Raw genomic sequence first — 24,298 nt, forward strand, 5'->3', positions numbered from 1 at the left:
GCAGAAAACATATTAAATATGAATATGTTAATAAATGTTTCAACTATTTTTTAAAAACAATTAAATGAAATATTTCAATAAATACCTTAACTTTGAAAAACGAAATTAGTAATTAAGCAAAATTATGGTAATATCAACTGGCATTTTATTTTATTTTATTTTTTAAATTTCTTTGGTCAGTATTCATAAACGTTTGTTATGGATATTTGTCACCCTTTAATGTAAAATTAATTATGGTTAATAAATTCCTTCACTTGCCACTACATCTTTGATGTAAAATGACGTGGTAACACGTCAAAAATTAAATGAATTGACCCATACACATTATTTCGTACAAAAAATGCTGAATCTGATTATTCCAAATTCTATTATCTTTAATTATGTAAAAGAACTATAGAATTGAGGGTGGAACTGTAATATGCATGGAATTTTGGTTTTCATTTATGTTTTTGCCCGCTCTCTTTAAGGATAGGAGAAAAACCATATATAATTTTGCTCCTTTTTTTATGAAATATTGATAAGAAAAAAAATAATTAGAAGTACTAGAAAAATTCTTGTTTATATTGACAATATAAAAAAGGTCAATCAATGAAACAAGCCATGCCTGCTGCCTAATGTTCTTAAGAGAAATTTAGTTTTTCTAGTATATAATTTGCTCAAATACTCTATAAGAAGCTAATAATTTTATTTAAAACTAATATACGTCATTAATATTTTGTATTGTATGCTCAATAAATCTGTTCAAGATATTTTCAGTTTTTTTTTTTTAAGATTGCGAATAAATTGCTTAATTATTTAGAATCATTCAATTTCATACCAAATTGAATATATGTAATTTTTAAATAATTAATTTTTTTAATTTAAAAAGTTAAGGATATCCTCACTTGAACACCATTGATACTTAATATATTAATATAAACTTAAACAAATATGTATTTTACAAATTTATGGGATGAAATTAAACATATCATGAAATAATATATAGATATATATATATATATATATATTTCGAGTGAGAGTTCCAAGTTTCGGGAATAGAGAATAATTACTCGTATGTAAAATGATTGTTTATACCGTTAATAAGAAACCTTATATGGAAATTAATACAAATTAGGAAAGAAAACATACAATAAAAAATAAAATAAAAAAAGAAGAAAAAGAAGAAGATTAACAGTGTATTATTTAGTCTCAGCCAAAAAAAAAGTGCATAATTTAGAAAACAATTCTATATATATATATATATATATCGTGTACAACCAGAGCAAAATGCACAAATCCTGTGGCACAATGTTCTTGGGTTTGGGATGGAAAAAAGTTCATGGGTTTAATTTGTACTTGAATATGGTAAAATATCTTAGGTTCTATGCCACGCAATATATTTCACCAAAAATATTCAACACAACATATTTATTCAAAAGAAAAAAAAATCTAATCTAAATGAATTAAGTAGATTTTGGACATTTAAACCCAAGTAAACGAGGAATGAGGTTGCCATATGTTTCTTTCAAACTAAGCCTATATATGAATAACCTCCCAGAGTGATTACCCAAAAAAATAAAAAATAAAAAATAAAAAATCCTTCCTCATAGTATCTTTTAGGCCTCTCTTCCCGTTTGACTTTTCAAGACCCCTCGCTTCCAATCAGCTTCATTTAAGGTATGCCTTTTTCTTCTTCTGTTAAATTTCTTAGTATTTTACAATATAATACATAGGAACACACAAAACTCTATATATGCGTGCAAGTATGTGTTTTTGAGATACGTGTATAATGTGTTTATAAATAAATGTAGGTGTAAACATATACAAGTACTGTTTGGTACTGAAATATATATTGCGTTTGGTTTTGTAATTTTGTGATCACATCTCGAACACAAAATATTTGGAATTGAATTAAAAAAGAAAAAAAGAAAAAAGAAAAAACATACGCACTTTGATTTGAATTTTTGATATGCAATATCTCTGAATTTTTTATATGCAATATTTCCATTACCGTAGTGGCCTAAAACAAAGAGACAATAATTTGACCCCCATTAGGGACTGAGGAATTTACTATTTATTTGAATTTAAGCATATTTGATTTTCATGGGTTTAACATGGTTCCTGGTTGCTATAATCTTGTTTGGTACTGAAATATATAATAGGGTTTGGTTTTGCGTTTTTGTGTTCACATCTTGAACAAAATATTGATTTGAATGTTTGATATGCAATATTTCTATCACCGTAGTGGCCTAAGAGACAATAATTTGCTATTAGAGGCTGAGGATTTTACGATTGAATTGAATTTAAGCATATTTGATTATTGTTGGTATAATTCGTTTCCTCGTTATCTATATTCTGGAACCCCTACAGTACTTATCCTTTTAGTGATAATTTTGGAGATTGCTCGGGTGCTTGCTTGCTTTTTGCATTTTAAATTCAGTTTTAGACTCTCATTAATTTGTGCAAAAGTTTTTATTAAAAATATTAGTGTGTAAACTTAAGAGGAAAACTTGATAGGATTATATCAGCGGTTTACTATTTTTATGCGTAGAAAGAGTGTGGGTTTATGATTCCTTGAAATATTTTCTGAATGTTACTTTTTTGTAATCTTAGCTAATCCTAGATTTCAATATGCCTTTTCTTTTGGGTCCCTTTTATTAGAGGTAAATGGAGCAAAGTTATGTGGTTTTGGGAGAGACAGACTTCTTTTTCACTTCCTTTGTTCATATGGAACGGGTAAAAAGTGGATGTCAAAGTGGGCATTTTCTAATTACATGCTATATAAAGAGCTAATGCCAATATTTATACTAAATTCATAAGGTGTTTTGCAGAAAGAAATCGGTTTCTTTCACAAGTGCATTTCAATTCAAACAGCAATGGGATTGCAAAAAGACACAGAATCGATCCAGAGAGCAAGATTTGATGATTGTGGTGAAGTCATAGTTGGTTCTTACAGCTCATGGTTGGTACGTTCATTGTAAATTGAACTATTTTCCACATAATTAATTAATGAATATTATACATATGTGTGCTTTTATCAAAATTATAATAGACTGATTTTTTTTTTTTTTATTGGTAATTTTCACAGACAAAGTATCCATCTGCATTGGACAATTTTGATGAGATGATGAAGTTAGCAGAAGGAAAGAAGGTTGTGGTGTTCTTAGATTACGATGGAACACTATCAAAAATTGTTAAAGACCCCGATAAGGCTACCATGACTCAGAATGTAAAAACCCCTGCACAATATTTACATATTATTCATAAATTTGTTTATCTTTTAGTATTTTCTTGTGGTAATCATGTTAAGATACAAGTTATATATAATATGCTAGTATTTTGACCATCATAGATATATCTCTCCGGTAAAATGTTTGAATTACATATAGATGCGTGAAGCGGTGAAAAATGTTGCTCTTCATTTCCCAACTGCAGTCATCTCTGGGAGGGGACGAGATAAGGTAATCTAATACTGCAACCGTAGTAATCTTTTTTTGTTCTACTTTAGGAAATTAATAAGTCCCTATCAGTTTATTCAATATTATATATCTCTACTAGGTCTTAGAATTTGTGCAACTTGATGAAGTCTACTATGCTGGAAGTCATGGAATGGATATATCAACCCCTTCAGGCTCTTCAAAGTATGGCAGCGATATTCATCAAACTATCACCATAAATGAAAAGGTTAATGATCTTTTAAATTTAATTTATTTTTTTTATATATGATGGGGATAAAGATATTGAAATTTGAAATTATTTTTCGTGTAAACAATAACTTTGTTATTGGGTTGTCCCTATAAAGATTATATTTAATTTATTTAAACCTAGTCTTAACCTTTCCAAAAGTGCTGACATTTTGCATATTTTTTATTTTTGAAGGGAGAGGAAGTTGTAGACTTTTGTCCGGCAAAAGAGTTCTTACCTACAATTCAAGAGGTAAGCAATACTGTTAAACATAGCATTGGCAAGTTTTACTTCTACTTTGCATATCTTTTCTCTATACTCTGTCAATGTTCTCTTAACAACAAATTCTTTCTTTTCTTTTTCTCTGAGCCAAAGATGCCCAAATTAAGAAACTAAATATGTAAACAACTATATCTTCTGTTTTTTTTTTTTTTTTAGATAGTAATAATGCTTAGAGATAAAACAAAACATATAAAGGGTGCAATAGTCGAAGACAACAAGTTCTGCCTCTCTGTTCACTTTCGATGTGTAGAAGACAAGGTAATTAACATATTAGATCTTTATAAACAACTACTGAAAATTTTATTAGGCGAAGTATTATTTCCATAATACTGTTTGGTAGAATTCATATACATCGGAGCAACTAATTCTCAAGGTCCTGTAAAATGCTAAATTGCATAGATGCTTAAAATGCAGGATGTTGGTGATCTTAAAAGCATGGTGGAAGATATGATGCAAGGTTATCCAAATTTCAAGATATCAGAAGGGAAAAAGGTTGAATCACTGTTCATCCCAAAAGTTAAAAGTTCATAGTCCTAATGTAATTCTAATCTTACTGATGAATATATATATATATATATATATATATATATTTTTTTTTTTCATGAACAGGTTATGGAGATTCGTCCGAACATCGAGTGGGACAAAGGACGAGCTCTGCTCTACTTGCTTGACACCCTTGGTTTTGGCAACTCCAATGATGTTCTCCCAATTTACATAGGAGATGACAAAACTGATGAAGATGCTTTCAAGGTAACAATAGTTTGGTCACCAATCACAATTGTTTAGTTTGGTTCAAGCAAAATAATTTTGGTTCACCACTAATATTATTGTATTTGTAAAAGGTTATACAATCTAGAGGAGAAGACCAAGGGTTAGCCATTGTTGTTTCTTCCACTCCAAAGGAGACCGAGGCTTCCTACTCTCTTCGGGAGCCAAACCAAGTGAAGTCTTTCCTGAAACGCCTAGTGAAGTGGAAACAAGATCTTCAACCATCCATTTAATCTATTTTATTTTATTTTATTTTCATAAGGACCAACCTGATCAATTTAACTCTGTATGTTTAGGATACAGATGGAGCTAATTGCCATTTTTTTTTTTTATTTGGCAATTTATAGTTGTGTCTTATGATTATCTAAAGATGATCAGTTGTGGCACAACATTTAGAAAATAGATAGCTAGGTGCAAAGTTAAATTAATTAGCAAGGATAATTACAAAAGATGGTTCATATGACTTTGAGAACTTTTCTTTTTTTTCTTTTTTTTCACTTGGCTTTTGGTGGTGTTATATACATTCCTCATTAAGTTAATGGGGTTAATATTTAATTTGAAATTGAAGAATTCTAAACAAAGGAAACTTTTATCTTTCTATTGCTTAAATCCTTTTACAATGCCAGTGGTGATATATATTCTATTAGAAGAACATTTTCTTTTTTCTTTTTTTTTTTTTTTGTTCTTTTTGTTTTTGGGATGATTTATTAGAAGAGCTTGCTTATCAAAATTTTGGTTTTCAATAACATCAGGTTTTGAGGTATTTAATTTTTATAGCATAGATGATATTTTCATCATATTATATAATAATAATAATAATAATAATAATAACATGATATTTAGAATACTTTCAAAAAGAGTAAAAAAAAAGATTTATTATTACTATTATTTTTTAATAATCAAGAGAGCATGGAACAAATAGAAATATTTGTTTAAAATTAGGAGTAAAATGTAATTCAAAGGAAATAAATTAAAATATGTCATTCCAACGTTTAAACCCTACTCCCTTACACTTCTCTCAATTCCGAGAAATCTGAAAACCCCTTAAACCCTATCCTTGGAGCCAGAGGCTCCACTTTTCCAACGAAAACACCGAGAAAAAGACAGTCACTTTACGGCTACTTCCATTGGATTTTCGGGTAGCCGAAAGCGGCATTGTTGATATGCCCGTCAGGCTCTTACCCCAACTGCGTCTCTTCAATCCTTCTCTTCCCGCCCTTTTCCCTTCCATGAAGCTTGGACCCTCCATTTCGTCTTCTCAGGCAACACTCATGTTCTCTCGGATCTTCCCCTTCAAGCTCAAGTACGTTGGCTTAGCTTCTTCTTGCCTTATGCCAAATGAGCAACCCGGGGTACGGAGATTCTCTGCTCGGTCATTCCGGGCGAGGACCGGGTCGGGCTCCGAGTTCAAGCGCGGTCGTGACAGGGGAGAGGCTCGAGTCTCGAAGAGTCTGATTGAGGACGAAGCAGAACTTAGTGACTGGGTAGGCGAGTTGAGGTCCGACTCATTCCGTGGTAGACTCACTAGCGATGATGAGTCCGAGGGAGATAGGGATTATAAGAGCAGGAACAGAGGTAGGGGTAGGGAGTCTTATTCAACGAAGCGGAGGAGGAGGGAGAGCGACTCGGATGAGTTCAGTGAGTTGAATAGGCAACGAGCTCAGGCACCAATTGGGTCCTTTTCGAAAGATTCACGGATGAATAGGCGGTTTGATAGTGATGATGAGGATTTCTCTTCGCAGAGAAGGAGCCACGGGTCTCGAGGAGAGAACATGAATTTGAAAGCGAATTCTTCATCGGGGAAGAGAAGTGGGAAAAATGTGGAAATGGGATTGGGGTACAATCGAAATCGAGACAGTAGGAATTTGAGGGAAGGTGGGAAGGATTCGAGAAAAGGGTTGCGTTTTATGGACGATGAAGATGAAGAAGGCGTAGAGGGCAGTAAGTTTGGCATCAAGGATTTAATCAGCGAGGAAGATAGTGATAGTTTTGAAGACACCGATAACGACGAAGATGGTACAGTAGCAAAGAAAACTGCGACTTCTTTGTTTGGATTGGACGAGGAAGTCGGTACAAAAGATTCACAAAGAAGTTCGCCCAACAAATCCGACTCTTATTTGAGCTACACTAGGTATATCTATTTTCATTTCTCTAATGGGTTCTGTTTATTTTGAATCTTTTGCACTTAAAGATATCAATTTTATCTTGTTTTAATTCGGGCAGATTTGATCAGTGTTCAGTCTCTCCCTTATCCTTGAAAGGAATCAAGGATGCTGGTTATGAAAAGATGACTGTAGTACAAGAGGCAACCCTTCCAGTGATACTCCAAGGTTCGTGTTCTATTCAAGTTTCCAACTCTGGGGACAGCCTTCTAAGTTTAGATAGAGGTTATCGACTTGTTAGTCACTCCCAGTCCCAGCTTAATTCAAGATGCGGTTAACATTTTTTTGAATGCCCTATAGTTTTCTACCAATCCTGAGTTGACCAAGGAATAGAACATTGAGATGGGCTTGCCTTGGAGTATCTGTTCCTCATGCTTTGTTTATTTTATTTATCCGCATTGTGCATCTCCATAATATTTGGCGTTGTCATTTTATGGAAACTCATATGCTAATTATTTCTGTCTTCTAGGTAAGGATGTCCTGGCTAAGGCTAAAACAGGCACTGGAAAAACTGTAGCATTTTTGGTAAGGGATTAATTTGTGTGTATGCATGACTGTATTTGACCAATTATCAAACTGAGCTGTAATTATCGTTATACTGGGGAATTTCTGCCACTATTCATTTTTATGTGGTCAGTATGCATTTTTGCATTACTTTCTATATAAAGTGGGTTTTCTTTCATCCTATTTCTTTATTTTCTTATTTTTTTGTCAATATTAAAAACTATATTTACAGTGGACTTCATGATTAGTAATATGAAAAAAACTTAATATGAGTTTTGGTTTTTGTCTTCCTTGTCCACCACTGCATCTTCTTGAGAAGAAATATGATAATAAAAGATAAAAGTAAATGGAGAAATATGGCTATGTAAAAAGTAGCTTTCTCTGTGTTTCTATGCATGCATAAGACTGGATAGAGCGGCATCTTGCATGTATGTTCCTGCTCTACTAATAAACCAAGTTCCCTATTTCAGCTTCCATCAATTGAAGTAGTTGTAAAATCACCTCCTGTTGCTCGTGACCAAAAGCGACCGCCAATTATAGTGCTTGTCATATGCCCAACTAGAGAGTTGGCAAGTCAAGCTGCTGCAGAAGCCAATACCTTGTTGAAATATCATCCCTCTATTGGTGTACAAGTTGTGATTGGAGGAACAAGGCTTGCACTGGAACAGAAGCGCATGCAAGCAAACCCTTGCCAGGTTAGTTTTAGCTTATAGGAGAAATGTGTACCCTCAAATTCTATACAATTAGTTGTATTAGGCTTTTATTTGGAATTTAAAAGTTCTCCTACTCGATCCTTTCTCTTTCTTCATTTACTTGATGAATACCTTGCATTCAGTTGATTTGATGCTCTGTCTGGCTTTGTATGTGCCTTGCATGCTATTATCCAGATAAGTATGGAATGATCATTTTCCTGTCAAACATAGTTTATTTGATTTAATTTTATATGTTACTTATTTAAAACTGACAGATTCTAGTTGCCACACCTGGAAGGCTGAGAGATCATATAGAGAATACAGCAGGTTTTGCAACTAGGTTGATGGGTGTGAAAGTCCTTGTGCTTGATGAAGCTGATCATTTGCTGGATATGGGATTTCGTAAAGACATTGAAAAGATAATTGCTGCTGTCCCGAAACAGCGGCAAACACTTCTGTTTTCTGCCACAGTTCCAGAACAGGTTTCTTACACTATCCCTCCCCAGCCCCCCATCCTTTATTTTGGCATTGTGCTTTGAGAATAAAATCTAAAGTACTTCTGTGTATGAAGGTCCGTCAAATCTGTCACGTTGCTTTGAAAAGAGACCATGAATTTATCAATACAGTTGAAGAGGGCAGTGAGGAGACACATTCACAAGTATGCTTTCTGATGACTATGCTGTTTCTTATATAAGTCTGATAAAAATTCATATATGTTGTTGATATCTTGATTCTAAAAAATATGATCATTCCAGGTGAGGCAGATGCATTTAGTTGCTCCTTTGGAGATGCAATTTCCCCTACTATATGTTCTTCTGAAGGAGCATATCGCAGATGATGTTGACTATAAGGTATGCATTTAAGAACAAACCAATCCACTAGGCCATGGTCATGAAGATGCTCTTTGAAATCCAAAATACAGGGCTGACATTTGTGGATTTCAATTAGTCTTATCCATGTCATCATTAATCACAGGCCAATGCATTTGAGTTTCTCAAGAAACTGATTCATGAAATTTATTTCACTGTTATTACAACATTCTATGAAAGTTATTATTAGTAGAAGAAACATGCACACAAGCACACAGCATAGGTCTAAAATTTGATCTTCCAATTTGCCCAGGTTCTTGTCTTCTGTACAACTGCCATGGTCACACGAATGGTTGCTGATCTTCTTGGTGAGTTGAGCTTGAATGTCAGGGAGATTCATTCTAGAAAGCCACAAAGTTATAGGACCAGGATTTCTGATGAGTTCAGGAAGTCAAAAGGTCTTATACTTGTAACTTCTGATGTGTCTGCACGTGGGGTTGATTATCCTGATGTTACCCTTGTCATACAGGTAAGAGAATATTTTCCTCTGTTGTTCCCTCCCTTTCTCATTCTTTTGTTCTTGGCAACTTTTAGGCGTATTTCTTCTCACTTTTGCAACTAAGAAGCATTGACCCAGTTTTGGGACATTTCAGATTTGTCGCTTAATTTTCTTAGCAAGACTAGTTTTTTAGTCAGGGATTCGAGCGTCCTCTATAGGTTATTTATTAATCAAACCTTTAATTAGTTCGATGTAGACTTATCTTTAGGTATCATGGAATTTAGTCGAGCAGCTCTCTTACAGTCTTGTTTTATTGCAATCGCAGGTTGGCTTGCCTGCTGATAGAGAACAGTATATACATCGGCTTGGCAGAACAGGGCGAAAAGGTAAAGAAGGGCATGGCGTTTTGCTTTTAGCACCCTGGGAGGAATTTTTCTTATCCACCATCAAGGATTTGCCAATATCAAAAGCTCCAGTACCTTCAGTTGATCCAGATACAAAGAGAAAGGTAAAGGTTATATCTAAGTTTCCTCTCTTTCCAGCTTACATGGTGCTTCTGTTTTCCCAAAATTTGCACTCCTATACTTTGTCATTATATTTTTGACAATAAAATCTTGCAATTTTTCTTTTTCTCTTTTTCCTTCATTAGTAAATACGAAAAATCTGTAATGGGTGACTAATATGTATATTATTATTACACACACACACCACACAGGTGGAACGGGCACTATCTCATGTGGAGATGAAGAACAAAGAAGCAGCGTACCAGGCGTGGCTTGGATATTACAATTCTTACAAGAGTGTTGGGCGTGACAAGCATAGGCTTGTGGAGCTTGCTAATGATTTCAGCCGAAGCATGGGGCTTAATAATCCTCCGGCCATTCCAAAGCTTGTCCTTGGCAAGATGGGACTAAGGAATGTCCCTGGACTGCGTTCCAAATAGCTGACAGCTGGAAGCCAGGTCTTTTTTAGAGAAAAGAGAAACTAACTGACGCTTGTATTCTTTTTTTCAATACATTGATAAAAATTAGCGATATTTAATTTATATTCTCTAAATTATTGATATTTTACTTCAAATTATTATATAATATAATATTAAAATAGATTTCAATATCAAATTAATCCACCACCTAAAAAAATGATTATATATAGTTAATAAATAAATAATATTTCCATATAATTCTAGATAAGTTTTTCATTAAGAAATCAACTTTTCATACTTAAGAAATATAACTTTTTTGAAGAAAAATTAAAATAAGTGGTATCTATGGTTATAAAAAATACTAGAGTTATCAAAATGTTGATCAAATTTATTTTTCAATTGACATGATAATTTTTAAATAGTTGTTTTTTTAATTCATTTCAAAATTTTATTTTTTTATATTTAAATTATATAAATATGTTAATTAATAATGTTTTAATATATATTATTTTAATAAATAAATTTCGTTAATATTTTAGTTTTAATACGTATAACATTTAGGATATGGTTATAATCCTATAATGCAATTATAAATATGTCTATAGTCCTATTACATCATGCAACATATTATTTGTACGTCCACGCCAATACTTGTATATGATTATATATTTACAGTTCTGAATGAAACATTCGCCAACCAATAATTAAAACATGGAACCGTTAAGTGAATTTTATAACCGAGAAGCAACGGATTTAAGCTCTCCAATGATGTACAATCATCAGATGGCATTCCTCCTAAAACGTTTTCAGAGAGGAATCTGAAATAAATATATATAATTTTTTTCTGTGGACGTATTATTGCTACACTGTTAAACATCTTAAACAAGGGTTCATAAAAGTAAAGCGCTACACAGTGAGTACTATAAAATCAGAATCCTAATACAGTGTGTGGAAGAGAAACCTTGAGGGGCCAAAAATCAAAACAAGATCCTAAAGTTGCGAACCTAAGCAAGTTAGTTCAGCGAGTTACAATGTGTCTAAGCCCTAAATGATAGGTAGTCACCGCCTGCATCCCTCTTCACCAGAACTTTTATAATCTTGAATATGAAGGCTATCTAACTAATTCTTAGTGTACAAACAAGCAACAAGGAAGCATTAGCGACCGCACAGTCCTTAAAAAAAAAAAAAAAAAATGGATGGTCAAATCATCATTTTAAGAGTGGAGGTGAGAACAAGATCGCCTGGTAATGGGAGGGGTTTCTCATTGTAGTTTCTCCCACCATCATTCCCTCCATGGATTGGAAATACAAGAGGTGGAAAATCCTCATCTTTCAACTGATAATTCCTCTGGGCCACTGATCTGGCAAAATAATCAAACTCCCCTGTTAACATAATAAAATTGACAGCATCATAAAACAATCCCAGTGAAATAATCACATGTAGCAAAATGGGAAAAAGAAAAATATTGCAAAAATTCTAACATAAAACTACAATATTACAGCCACGTGATATATGAATTTGTTGAGTGCACCACCCTGTGGCAGAAGGGAGAGGAGGGTAAGGGGAGCTAACCCCACATGAAAGATTTACTTTAAAGAGAAATTCAGAAGTATTCTGGCCTATGAGACACTGCCACTGTATCCAAAAACTGGCAGCTGTACAGTTGTAAGGCTACAAAGTGCTCGACTTGATGCCTTTCTTTCCTAATCTTGTAAAACTGTAGGTAATTTGGAGAAGCAACCAAACCAACTACCTCTGGATGTGAGGTGAGGAAGGCTGATCAGGTGAAGACCGTTGAACAGAGCCACCACGAAACCTTTGTTCCTCAAATACCCCACTTATCCGGCCTCCCTCATTTACTTGCGGTACTTCATTCATACTTGAAAACCCTACTGGTCCAAGAGTGCCAAACTCAAGCTGTTCTGCAGGTGTATTATAGCCAGCATTATGATCATAAGGATACAGCATCACAACGGATGGCATGGCCGGCCCATTTGCTGACACCCCACCAGGGTTCATGGCTGGAAGTGGATACATGCCATATGCCACATTGGTAGACGTATTCTGTGCAGCATTTGAGCGGACAGGACCATTTTGAGACTGGTACATAGAGGATGATTCATGCCTATGTGAGCCCCATTGCCTTTCAGCTCGGCTCTCACTTGCTGTCATGCGGTCTGGCCTTGAGTTAAATTTCTCAGCCTGGTTGCGATTATGGTTGCGTCCAGAAGCACGCAACTTTGAACTGGCATTCCAGTTCCCTTCTCTATCACTATGGTGGTCATTTCTATCATAATTGTAACTTCCCCTTCTTGAACTTGTAGAATGTCGGTCGTGGCGTTCCCTTACAGAAACCTTCTGAAGTGAAGTAAAATTAAAAATGAAAATATAAATCCACTGAAGATAGCAAAATAACTTGGACAGTTATATCAAGTTCAATGAAAGTGAAGTTGCCTAACTTTAAAAAATATTCTTAAAAACGGAGAAATTAGATGCTCTATAACTACATAACTTCAATTAAGAATTTAAGAAAAAGCATTTCATCCTTGACAGCATATATTCTAAAAACCCAACAAACCATATATTGGCACAACTATGCTATATGTCCAACCCAATTCCAAACCTCTCACACCTCGCCTCCCTCTCCCCACACCCCGCAAACTACATAAAAATATACAGATTATCCCCTAATTGCACAAGAAATATTCATCTGGTAAACTCCAGAGGGTTTAAAAACCAACATGGAGAAAAGACTACTACATGCGTATCAAGTAAATAAGAATGCTCCCAAGTCAATACTGTGAAAAGCATGACAAAGTAAACAAACTAGGTCTCAACCAAACTCCCAGCCAAAAAGAAAAAAGCAAATAAATGATCAAATGAAGTAAATCAAATAATAAAACTGCCAAAAAACACATAAGGTAAAAGATGAAAGAATTTTTAACTTACAGGATTTGGCAGGTAGGTTCCAGTCCCACTACGATATCTTGGCATTTCATCAACATATCGTTGATATACACTAGTGGGTCTATTAGACAATGACTGAAGAGGAGCAACAGGAACTAGTCGAGGTCCATAGCTCATAAGGTGAGTGAAGAGATTCATGTTGGCTGAAAGAGGTCTCCCAGAACCATCCCAAGGAATCCGTCCTTGCAAATAGCCAGGAGGCACCACAACAGGTGAAGGGTACATCACAGATGTAGGATACCATGGGTTCTGGCAAGACCTTCCATATTGTAAATTTTGCCAGTGACTAGCAAAGTCACCATTGAGAATATCAGATTTGAGCTCTGATGGCTCACCAGACGAAGCGCTTATCACAGGATCAGAAGTACTTAAAACCTCAGTGTGGTCAACTCCTTCTGAAGAATCAAAATTCTGACCAGAATCACTGTTATCCAGTCCCTCATCCCTACTGAAATGGCTCTGTGGTGAATCAGAAGTTCCTGCCTCAGTTGGGAAATTGTAAAAAGGAAGCTGAAAAATTGGAACAGGTGGCCCTGTAGGATAAAATGCAATGGGAAGAACCCCAGAATTATCTGCAGCTCTCTGCCGTGAACCAGGACCTAAGAGCACAGGTGCAAGAGATATCATTGAATCTGATCCACTTGTCTGAGCTGGTTCATATCCAGGTAATTGATGCCTTGAAACATTCAAAGACGAAGCAGATTGAGGTCCAGCGCTTCTTTCTACAATTTCAGTACCCATTGTTGACAGTGCATTCCAATCTCTATTATCATCATCTGCCTGAGTTGAGGAATGTTCGGAGCCACTCTTACCCTTCCCATAGACAGCAGACGGCACTGACGATGGAGCATTTTTCCTGCCACGCTTTTCCCTCGTTGACCTTGATACCTTTGCTGATGATCCTTCCCATGAACTCTCAGAAGAGGTTTTACTTCTCAGAGAACCAGAATGCGTGGCAGGTAAGGACCTCAAACTTGCAGTTTTCTCATCGAAGTAAACTTCATTTCCATGGTTATCTTGATACTGTAAATCATCTACAAGATCATCCCTTGATGAACCTTGGTTTTCCTCATTAAACTTCTGTTGGACTTGCATAGAACCTCCAGAGCTGCCTACTCGAGCTGAAGGATGAAAGTTATAACCAGCTGAAGTTGACTGTTGCTTATCATCTGACTGAAGCATTTCAAAACTACCGTTATCAAGATCAAACCCACCGCTAGAGCCCCTGTCATGCTCTTGCCAGAAATCATTATCAGCCTCCCTTGAATTTGTTTCCACAGCACCAAAATTTTCGCTAGCAGTGTCAGTATGGTCTTCTGGATTTGAACTCAAACCCATACCCAAGAAATAGTGTGTTAATTGTGATGGAACAACACCTTGTGGAAATGGCATATTTGTGCCCCATGGAGTTTCGATCAAGGGAATATTTGTAGGAATCATCCCACCCATATTTCTTTGTGCATACCCCATCGAAGCTAGAATGGAAGGTGGCATTGGTAGTGGTAGGTGACCAGAAGCCAAATTAAGTGGAAGATGAGCTTGTCCATTGAAACCATGAGCGGTAGAAGATGCCATCATGTTAACGAGATCTTGTTCCTCCTGATGCATCCCTTGTGCCCCTGAAACAGATGCAAAATCATCAGCTACAGCCCCCAAGCCTGATTCTTCCTGATAGCTATTTGAACCACTCTTTGATTCAACGGCAGCATCAAGACTTAGACGTGATGAAATGTGTCTGACAGATGAAGGATCATCAGTTGATCTAATGCTATGGCTAGCCAAAGTATTAGATTCTAGGTTCTTCCTCCTGCTATTATCCAACCTTGTAGAAGAAGCTTGGCTTTTCCCACTTTCTGGGGCTCTACCATGCCTACTTTGAGAAGGAACTTCAACATAACTTTCAGTTAGCTCTGGACTAGAACGTGTTCTATTGAAATGAAATCTTCCTTGAATGTCATTCACCAAAGTATCAGCTTTCAAACTTCTCTGACCTTTATCCATATTTGCACTCTGATTCGAACTGATTTCCTTCCTCATCATATCAGGGACCTGTGAATTATTTGCATTTCCATAGCTCTTTTGGGTTTGAGAATGAGCTATCGTTGATACATCACTAGCTCTGGTTATACTTTCCGAAGATAAATTCCCTTGCTGGGAAGGAACATAAAAAAATCGGTGTATCCCATCTCCTTGATTTTCACGACCAGATAAAATCTCATTCTTTTTGTTGCTCGTATCGCTCCTGGTATTTTCAGGCCCATGTATGTTGTCCGGATTTCCTAATCTCAAGCGCCACAATTCATTCCTTGGTGCATCAGGACGATGGCCGCTGCCATGTCTATCCCAAGTGTTGAAAAAAAACTGATTTACTTCAAAATATAAGTCCTCTTTGGGACAATCAAGCAACCTAGCCAGTCGTTTAGCCCCAAATGCAAATGCACTGCGTATTCTAAAGAAGTTACCTGAAAAGGAATTATATAATATATCACATGGTATATATAATATATCACATGGTACAATCTCAAACAAAAGAAAATATTCATTTTACATATGACAATATTAATAGCTACTAATAAAAAGGAAGCACAGTCTAACAAACAAATAATTCAAAGTTAACTTATAAAAGGAAAAAAGCAATTTATCAGTTTCAATGAAACTGAAGATCAGAAAAAGATTTGGCTAATTTTTAATGCTACCAGCAGCAACTCAAAATAAAAATTAAAGCAATTCACCAAAAAAATAAATAAATAAAGAATATTCATACACAGCAAGATGTGGTTAGTTACAACAATAAACTCAAAATAGTATCATCCCACAAAGAGTAGATCAGACACACATGTAACTAGTATAAGATGTTGAGTATAAATACCTTTACTTACACTACGTCCAAGGTTGTTGTTTACGCGCAAAGGATCAATGACATTGAAATGTTTGGAAACAAAAGGTTGCCCCTGATTTTCTTGACCGCCAGGGAAAACGGCATACACTGAACTACAAGCTTCAAGAAAAAACTTTTTGAGTAGCAAGTCTCCACCATCTTTTCGAGGAGGTTCAGCTGTAATATTTCAAAACATCATATAAGAACTTACAATTTGGACACATTCAAAAATTTTGAAGTTCAGTCAAACATCAAGGGTTACTAGGAGAATCTTCAAGTAAATTTTCTATTTTCTATACCTGTTACATCTGGAAGTGAACTAATGGGTACAGGACCCCAAAGACTAACGCAAAAATTGTCCCAGTCAAACTTGCTAAAGAACTCTAGAAATCGATAAAGGACCTGCCCGCACAGAGAAAAATATTATAGAATGGTCACTAAATAATAACCATAAACAATAAACAATAAACAAATAAACCAAGGTAAACATGCCAACCTCAAGTGGTCCAGCAAAGGAATTGTTGAAAACATGAAATATGTAAAGAACCAAGGTCTCCAATGCATAAGTTGAGATAAGTCCATGGTGAGCACCCAATATACGACTCTCGTAATAACACCAGGCCTTTATCAATATAATACTACGCTTGAATAAATGCTTCTGATTTATCAAATGATCAACCTATAGAAGGCAACAAAACCATTCAGAGAAGATATCTGAGTAATTATTTATTCACCCAAGGAGAAAGATCCAAGGTCTCCAAATAAACCACTCTCACCTCCTCAAGGAAACAAAGGGTGCACAACCCTCCAAGCTGATTGAATGATATGTCCACTACAATATTTTCCACAAGGCACTTAATTATCTTCACCTATATGAGTAAATAAAAATATTAAACTAATTTTACTACAAAAATATAATCAATAAGATGTAATATTTTTGGAAGAAATACTGCCATGCTAAAAAGGCATAAATGGCAACAATGACCATGACAATGAAAACAAATATAACAATGACAATTACAATCAAAACAGGAGCAACAGCAACAACAAAGCTGGCAGAAAAGGAAAAGAAATGTAATATAATCATTACGAAACGTTAGGACTACATTTCATTGAAGGTCAAAATACTGTTTATGTTACTGCCTTCACAAAGAAGTCAACCAAACTACTTATTAAACAAAACCCATTCTTCAAAATCCTAAGTAATGGGACCCACAATCTTTTCCAATCCAATCTTGCACCTTTGATTTCTCTCTCTTTTATTTAAAAACATACACAGAGACTTTTAAATTTGAAACAAATTTCTGAAACCTATACCAAACCCATTTTTTTACATTTAAAAATACCTTAATCTAATCTTGCTTGAATTCAATGCATCATATGAAAACTTACTTTGAAATGCTTATCAATTACAACTTTAACATTTCCTATTTCTCCTCATAATCGTTAAGACTAATTAATTACACTCATTACAAGCAGTTTGAGACATTTCCTTTCATAAAGTCCGCAAAACTTCTAGCCAAACATTCTAAGGTTCTCTAGAATGGAGCACCATTTTCACTGTTGATGAAATAGAATAGCAGTATAACCTGCAATCATCTAAATTTCACATTTTCAACACACATCCATTTCCTATAAACACACCAATATTTTTAAAAACAAAAAATAAAAATGTTTTGGTATATGTCATGAATCTATTTACATGGTTACATCTCTTACTTGCAAACTAAAACTAACTTTGGAAGTTAAATATATCCAGAGATTTACTCATAAAATTAATATCCAATGACTCTTAACAACATATTAAACAACCACACTGGCCTAGGAAATATGTTAACCAGAAGTTTCTACATTTAAGGAAGTTCAGATGACTTCTTGACAGCATCTTTCTAAAATTTAATGAGTTTCTATGATAATATCTTTTAGAGCATTCCCTATTCAATCAAATAGGCCGAGAGAAAATGTCTGATGACAATATAAAAAACATAAAAATAAAGATAATGATACTATAAGTAACTTACTTCTGCCTGAATGTACTGAACCTCCTTTACACGGAATTCAGCGTTCTCTTTTTTTTCCTCGTTCTCCAGCATATCACGAACCTGATGGGCCCATGTGTCCTTCAAATTTTGATTCTTACTGAAGGCTGTTAAGTCAATATCTCCATCTGGCAAATATGTCTTAAGGGGTACAGAACCAAAGGTGAACACCTGCAGGAAACAATAAACTCCAGGTGATAATGGTGAGAAAATCAAACACTAACTGTATACTCGTAAAATATATATATATATAAAGTGAAGACAGAATGGTGTGTAAAAAGCTTAATATTTGTTGAATTCACAAACCAAGAAGAATTACTGAAACAGTTATACGTAATCCCACTATCAGTGTGGATTTTATTTTTAATTTTTCTTTTGATAGAAAAGTGTGAGGAAGCTTATTTCAGGGAACAGAAAACGAATATGTTTGGTCACCCATTTGTTAAATTGTGATTAAAAAAACATACTAATGCACATTCACTTCATGAAGAATGTTAAGAAAAATACTTAATTTTCTTACTTGCTAGTTCCCTATTTCCCAATTGCTTACATCACACAAATATAAATAATGGTAAGAAAAATACGCATGAATAGTTACCTGGCAAGGGAAGCACTTGGTTATGAGCCTCTGGACATAATCTGCAACCGCATTTCGATGCTCTTCGGATGGTGCGTTAGGTTGAATGCAGGAAATAAGGTCTTCAATTCTCTCCTCGGCTTTCTTCCATCGCTCCGAATCAAGCAGCCGCATCACAGATGCTGCTTCGTTGGGCAACAAGCCATTCGGCAATAGCCCACTTGGTGGCTGCGCCCACCGCTCATGTTCGCCCATGCAAGCTAAGACTTCCCTTCCCCACAATCAGTAACTAATCTTTATACACCTCACTTCAAAACACCACCCACTACACCGAAAGCAATATCTACCTCCACGCAAAACCAAAAACGGAGAAAACAAATAACACAAAAAAGTAGAGAAATCAAGAAGCAATGCTGGATATTCAGGTTGGGCAAATGGGTTATTGTACTCTATCTACCTAAAATCTTTGCCAAGGTAAGACTTTTTCTTTTAAAAAAGGAAACTTCAGTATTCTAACAAGAAAAACCAGAAGAGAATTTTGTTCCCGTTTCTTTCCTTTTTGGGTTAAGATTGATTGTACAAAATTTATACAAGCTACAAATATTACCAAGACTTGGTATTTAAGGGGAAAAAAACACAAAAATCAGGAATATAGAACCTTTAAAAAAAAAAAATTTCAGAATACCGATAGATGTTAAACCTAAGGAATTAAATCCACATCCAAAACAGGGACGGAAACCCTAAAAACCAAAAGGGATAGATAGAAACCCTAGCTGGCGAAGCAATTTGGTGATGCAAAAGAGGTGAGATTATTAAAACCCTAAAGATGGGAGGTCCGCAATCCCAATACTGTGCAAGTGTCGGCGAATCGGGTAATGGAACCACAGGCGTAGTGGCGGAGGAGAAGAAGGACCAAATAGCAAATGTGGAGGAGAGGTTGGGGCATTAGATGAAATAAGGCAAAATAAGGTAGAGGCGTGGATCAAACTTAGGTTTTTTAAAGAGAGAGAAAAGTGAGAGAGACAGACAAGAGGGAGAGAATCAGATGTAGCGATTGGGTTTGAGAATTTAGAGGAGGTTGTGGTGCATTTGAGGGGTTTTTGAAATGAATTTTTTGTTTTTTTGTTTTTTCTTTTTTTTTTTTGGGGAGAAATAGAAGATGAAAAGAAAAAGAAGAAAAAAAAAATAACAGAGAAAGCAAGGGAGAGAGAAGAAGAGAAAAATACAATATTTGATAATTAAGAAAAAATAATAAAATAAAATAAATGTTTAAAAATATAACTAAATTTGCTGGGTTACCTCATGAGCCGGGCCGTTAGCCTGGGCGTTCATGGTGGGCTCACCCTCATCCATTTTTAAGTACTTTCTTAAGACACCTTGAAAAAAATGCTTGGACCATACTATTTAATTTTAAATTTTAGACCATAACATATTATATATGACTAAATTCTATTCATCAAAAAAAAGATATATAAATATATAATCATTAAGCCAAAAAAAATGACTAAATTATCTACTCTGTTTGACAATAATTTGTATTTTTTTTTTTTACTCCAATATTTAGTATTTTCATTAAAAAAAATTCTTATATCTTAAAGCAACTCGCAGACTATATAATGATTTTGTATTTACTATAGAAAATGAAATTGAATTGAAGTCGCATTTAAACTTCTTTACAAATTAATTTCCTATTGTAGTATTAACTTGTTAATCATTTTTAGGTACTGAGGATGAGCTCGATCATAATTACGAACTTTTAATGCCTATTGCAATCTTATAAATATTTTCATTAAATATATTAATTAAAAACTCAAAAACCAAAATCATTTTCTCATCTCAATTTAATTTTCTTTTAATTTATCTGCAAAAATCCTTAAAAGTAGGAAAAGAGACAGAGGAGAAGACATGGGATGTTTGGATAGGGGATGCTATAGAATAGACAGACCAATTGATGGCAATAGCCAATAGGTAGGAAAAAGCACCCTTTTGAGGTGCTGCTGGATGGAAGCCAACGATGTGGGTCTATTTTTATGCTTTTGTGTTTCCATACGGAATGGTATTTTAGTCATTTTCAGAAAAAAGAAAACATTATTTAGATTAAATTTCCTTTTTTTTTTATTTTTTGGCTAAAAATTTAAAGCCCATTAGTCATTAAATTCACACATAACTATTTCTTCAAATTTTTTTTTTTTCTGGACAAGTATCATTCATTTTATTAAAGTTAAATTAATATTTCCATATAATATATAAAAATATATTTCTATGTATCTTTATCAATTATATAATAGAGTTTAATTTTTTTTTAATTTTTAAAATTAATTAATGATCTAATATAAATTTAATAATTTATTAAAAGTTTGTTTTGAAAAATGATGCATTCAATATAATTTCAATTTCTAAAGTGATTTAATAGTTAATTAAAAAAATTATAATAGCAAAATTATCATAGAATTATGTATATTGTTCTACTAATACAATAAAAACTTGATGGTAAGAATTTAAAATAGCTTTTATGACACAGAATTTAAAATAGCTTGTATGACAAGCTATATTATTTAAATAATATTTATATTTATATACCTGAGATTTACTCTTTTTTTTTAAAAAAAATTACCTAATTGAATATTTTTTTAATTAAATTAATAATTTATTTTTTCAATATTACAATCAATATGAATAACATAAATGTCGTTACTGTATTAAAATTGTACTATAAACATTTATAAAAAATAATAATAATAATCATAAAAAAAAAAAAACGCGGGCTAAATCGTGTGTGAAATCCGGCCTTTTGGATTAGATTTAGTTTATTTGCTCCTGCGAGCTTCTGCAATGTAAGAATCGCCCAAATTCGTAACCCAATCTCTGCTCTCTTTTATTTCACTGCCTCTCGAAGAGCCTTATTTTCACCAGCATCTTATTTCCATCTCCTAGGGTTCTAAAAAAATCCAAACTTTGCTTTGTCCAGCTCCCATTTTCAGCCCCATTTCAATTCTAGGGTTTTATCACTGTTTAAATTGTCGGAACACTGTGATACTTTCAGCTCCTATGGCAGACTCGGATGGGAAGCCACAGCCTGAAGGTACATCTATTTCTTATTTCTTATTTCTTATGATTTTTACTTTTATTTATTGTATATTTTCCTTCTGATTCTGCTATTTATGCTTTTGAATTTTTGCCATTCCACTAAAAATTTTTGCTGTTCCTTGAAAATTTCCAGTCTGCAGTTTCTTCCGAAAGCCGTCGAAGAACAAAAACATCAGAAAACGAACGGTTGAGGAAGAAGACGACGAAGAATCGAAAACCGAGAGCACATTCTTACACAGTCAAAGAAAAGCCCCAAAGCCCGACAGTAAACTTTATTTTTCTTCAGGACCCTCTAAAGCCTCTAAACCAACCGAATCAAATGCCGCATCCGATACACCAATCTTCAAGTTCGAGTCTTCGAAGGAAATCCAAGTTCAACACGATAGCAGAGCAACAGCAACCCTTGAGACCGAGACTGAATTCTCCAAGGATGCACGGGCAATCCGCGAGAGAGTGCTTAGGCAAGCAGAGGATGGCCTCAAAGGAAAAGGGAAAGGCACTGGGGATGAAAAGGTTTATAAAGGAATCCATGGATATACCGATTACAAAGCTGGGTTCCGAAGAGAGCATACGGTTGCAAGTGAGAAAGCTGGAGGGGCTCATGGGCCTCTCAGAGCTTCTGCCCACATAAGAGCTTCATCGAGATTTGATTATCAGCCAGACATATGTAAGGATTACAAAGAGACTGGTTATTGTGGTTACGGAGACTCCTGCAAGTTTATGCATGATCGTGGTGATTATAAGGCCGGTTGGCAATTGGAAAAGGAGTGGGAGGAAAAAGAGAAAGCAAGGAGGAGAAATTCAGCTTTGGGAGGGGACGATTCCGATGAAGCTGCTGCAGAGCAGAGTGATGATGATGATGATGATGAATTGCCTTTTGCATGTTTTATTTGTAGAGAGCCTTTTGTGGATCCTGTTGTAACCAAGTGCAAGCACTACTTCTGCGAGCATTGCGCGCTAAAGGTATCTCCTTTTTTTTCTTATTTGTGTTTGGTAGCTTTAATGCAGTATGTTGATGTTAAATCTTTTTAAATAAGTAAAGAATTTTGTCTCTTTGTTGGCTATGTACTAGAAAATATTCCCTCTTAAAACCAAAATTATTCAACAATCTTCTTTTGTTTCAAAAAGTTTATGAAAGAAGTTGAATAAAGCAAGTTGCTGGTTTTCGAATTTGGAAAATTATGAGCTTGCATGAATGGTTATTGTTTGCTTTTGCCTACCGTTCTCCTCTATCTCTCTCTCTCTCTCTCTCTCTCTCTATATATATATATATAGATATATATCTCTTTTTCTATGTGTGCGTGCACTCATTAAACTCACTGAATGATTATTGTTGCCATATAGCTATTAATCATACAAGACCTGGCAAATTGATTAGCGAAGTGCGTGATACAAGCCACTTAGTAAATTTCAGATCTTTTGAACTGTGGATGACTGCTTAACATATGGATTATGTCTTGAGTTAATTTTTTTTTGGCTTTTTTGCCTGGATGAGCTTTTTGATGATAAGCCAAAATTTTGTGTACCATAAATAATGTCTGTGAACTGTGATATATTTTGTCTTCTTGTTTTACTTTCCAAAAGACCAAATGATGTGCATCTTTGTCTCTTTTGAGGTGTCAACTAAACCTGTGTATTTGTATCGACAGCATCATTCCAAGAACAAGAAGTGCTATGTGTGCAACCAGCCTACACTCGGTATATTCAATACAGCTCATGAGATACGCAAAAAGATGGCTGCGGAGGGGAGATAATGGTGGCTCAATATTAGTCGGTATAGGAAAACCAGTCGCTGTTCAACTCGATTTCCAATTGCCGAGATCTCATTTTTGCAGCTGGCGGGTTTAGTCTCTTTGCATTGAGCTTAAATTCGGGAGTTACATTTTTTTTTCTTTTTTTTTAACTTTTCTTTGTTAGAATTCAAACGCTGTTATTCGAGGATGTGATTGGATTGCTGGGCCCGGTATGATCTGTGTAGTTTATTTCTTCGGCCTTTGGTCCTCTCCATTCTACCCAAAAGAATAAAAATTTCTTTACTCTGTAGTCGTGTGGGTAAGCATATCCTTTTGTCTTGATGAAGTTATTGCCACTAAGGCCACATATTAGATGGGGCAATAAAAAAAAAAAAAGTTCCATCTTAACTATTTATATTTATTCAAAAAATTTATTTATTATGTAAAATAAGTTTCTTGCTTTTTATTCTGAAAATATACAGTTTTTGAGGGTGTTTTCCAAATGTGTGTGTGTATAGATATATATATATATATATATATATATATTCTTTCTTTATTATTCTTCAACAGTGAAAAAAATAATGAGTGAATTTGAACTAAAATAACGAGTCAAGTTCCCTCCTTTGGATTTGTCGAAAAAATTTCACTTTCCTTAAATCTGTTAAATATACTCTTTGGAAGACAAAAGTGCATTCTATTTCAAAGAGCATTAGTAG

The 24,298-nt window shown here is 34.6% G+C and overlaps 4 protein-coding genes across 8 annotated transcripts; 3 read left to right on the top strand and 1 right to left on the bottom strand.

Annotated features, from left to right (window-relative positions):
- The first annotated feature begins 2,792 nt into the window (after positions 1-2,792).
- LOC107423615 (trehalose-phosphate phosphatase B-like) lies at positions 2,793-4,997 on the top strand. The gene is made up of 9 exons (XM_016033199.3): positions 2,793-2,945; positions 3,068-3,208; positions 3,369-3,440; positions 3,538-3,663; positions 3,859-3,915; positions 4,102-4,203; positions 4,360-4,437; positions 4,555-4,695; positions 4,788-4,997. Exons 1-9 carry the CDS (start codon positions 2,856-2,858, stop codon positions 4,944-4,946), a joined length of 966 nt encoding a protein of 321 aa, XP_015888685.1. The 5' UTR covers positions 2,793-2,855; the 3' UTR covers positions 4,947-4,997.
- Positions 4,998-5,697: 700 nt separating this feature from the next.
- Positions 5,698-10,444, top strand: LOC107423621 (DEAD-box ATP-dependent RNA helicase 31). Its single transcript, XM_016033205.4, has 10 exons — positions 5,698-6,844; positions 6,937-7,043; positions 7,345-7,400; positions 7,850-8,074; positions 8,347-8,553; positions 8,643-8,729; positions 8,827-8,922; positions 9,194-9,409; positions 9,705-9,887; positions 10,095-10,444. Exons 1-10 carry the CDS (start codon positions 5,877-5,879, stop codon positions 10,320-10,322), a joined length of 2,373 nt encoding a protein of 790 aa, XP_015888691.1. The 5' UTR covers positions 5,698-5,876; the 3' UTR covers positions 10,323-10,444.
- A 676-nt stretch (positions 10,445-11,120) lies between these two features.
- LOC107423652 (uncharacterized) lies at positions 11,121-19,930 on the bottom strand. Of its 5 annotated transcripts, none has more exons than XM_016033243.4 (9): positions 18,784-19,930; positions 18,168-18,356; positions 16,923-17,015; positions 16,643-16,825; positions 16,446-16,548; positions 16,138-16,323; positions 13,251-15,730; positions 12,055-12,656; positions 11,121-11,661 (listed from the first exon to the last, which is right to left on the bottom strand). In XM_016033243.4, the coding sequence occupies exons 1-9, from the start codon at positions 19,015-19,017 to the stop codon at positions 11,502-11,504; spliced, it is 4,230 nt and encodes a 1,409-aa protein (XP_015888729.2). In that variant the 5' UTR covers positions 19,018-19,930; the 3' UTR covers positions 11,121-11,501. The 5 variants fall into 5 exon arrangements, 3 of the variants coding, with proteins under 3 accessions (XP_015888729.2, XP_015888728.2, XP_015888730.2); XM_016033242.4 differs by having other exon boundaries at positions 12,055-12,659; positions 18,784-19,929; XR_007242703.2 differs by having other exon boundaries at positions 11,434-11,661; positions 11,801-12,659; positions 18,784-19,928.
- A 1,585-nt stretch (positions 19,931-21,515) lies between these two features.
- LOC107423629 (zinc finger CCCH domain-containing protein 1) lies at positions 21,516-23,892 on the top strand. The gene is made up of 3 exons (XM_016033214.4): positions 21,516-21,844; positions 21,983-22,812; positions 23,499-23,892. The coding sequence occupies exons 1-3, from the start codon at positions 21,811-21,813 to the stop codon at positions 23,601-23,603; spliced, it is 969 nt and encodes a 322-aa protein (XP_015888700.2). The 5' UTR covers positions 21,516-21,810; the 3' UTR covers positions 23,604-23,892.
- The last annotated feature ends 406 nt before the right edge of the window (positions 23,893-24,298 follow it).

This window comes from Ziziphus jujuba, chromosome 7, assembly GCF_031755915.1.
Source record: "Ziziphus jujuba cultivar Dongzao chromosome 7, ASM3175591v1".
NCBI classification, from domain to species: domain Eukaryota; kingdom Viridiplantae; phylum Streptophyta; class Magnoliopsida; order Rosales; family Rhamnaceae; genus Ziziphus; species Ziziphus jujuba.

Bases quoted from the DNA above. Each gene is read 5' to 3' on its own strand.
- LOC107423621 (XM_016033205.4), top strand. From the start codon at position 5,877: ATGCCCGTCAGGCTCTTACCCCAACTGCGTCTCTTCAATCCTTCTCTT. The intron at 7,401-7,849 runs GTAAGGGATTAA...TCCCTATTTCAG, and splicing joins GAAAAACTGTAGCATTTTTG to CTTCCATCAATTGAAGTAGT. The intron at 8,554-8,642 runs GTTTCTTACACT...CTGTGTATGAAG, and splicing joins CTGCCACAGTTCCAGAACAG to GTCCGTCAAATCTGTCACGT.
- LOC107423615 (XM_016033199.3), top strand. From the start codon at position 2,856: ATGGGATTGCAAAAAGACACAGAATCGATCCAGAGAGCAAGATTTGAT. The intron at 3,209-3,368 runs GTAAAAACCCCT...AATTACATATAG, and splicing joins AGGCTACCATGACTCAGAAT to ATGCGTGAAGCGGTGAAAAA. The intron at 3,441-3,537 runs GTAATCTAATAC...TATCTCTACTAG, and splicing joins CTGGGAGGGGACGAGATAAG to GTCTTAGAATTTGTGCAACT.
- LOC107423652 (XM_016033242.4), bottom strand. From the start codon at position 19,017: ATGGGCGAACATGAGCGGTGGGCGCAGCCACCAAGTGGGCTATTGCCG. The intron at 16,324-16,445 runs GTATAGAAAATA...GAAATATTACAG, and splicing joins TTCACTTCCAGATGTAACAG to CTGAACCTCCTCGAAAAGAT. The intron at 12,660-13,250 runs GTAAGTTAAAAA...ACTTCACTTCAG, and splicing joins GAACCTACCTGCCAAATCCT to AAGGTTTCTGTAAGGGAACG.
- LOC107423629 (XM_016033214.4), top strand. From the start codon at position 21,811: ATGGCAGACTCGGATGGGAAGCCACAGCCTGAAG. The intron at 21,845-21,982 runs GTACATCTATTT...GAAAATTTCCAG, and splicing joins TGGGAAGCCACAGCCTGAAG to TCTGCAGTTTCTTCCGAAAG. The intron at 22,813-23,498 runs GTATCTCCTTTT...TTGTATCGACAG, and splicing joins GCGAGCATTGCGCGCTAAAG to CATCATTCCAAGAACAAGAA.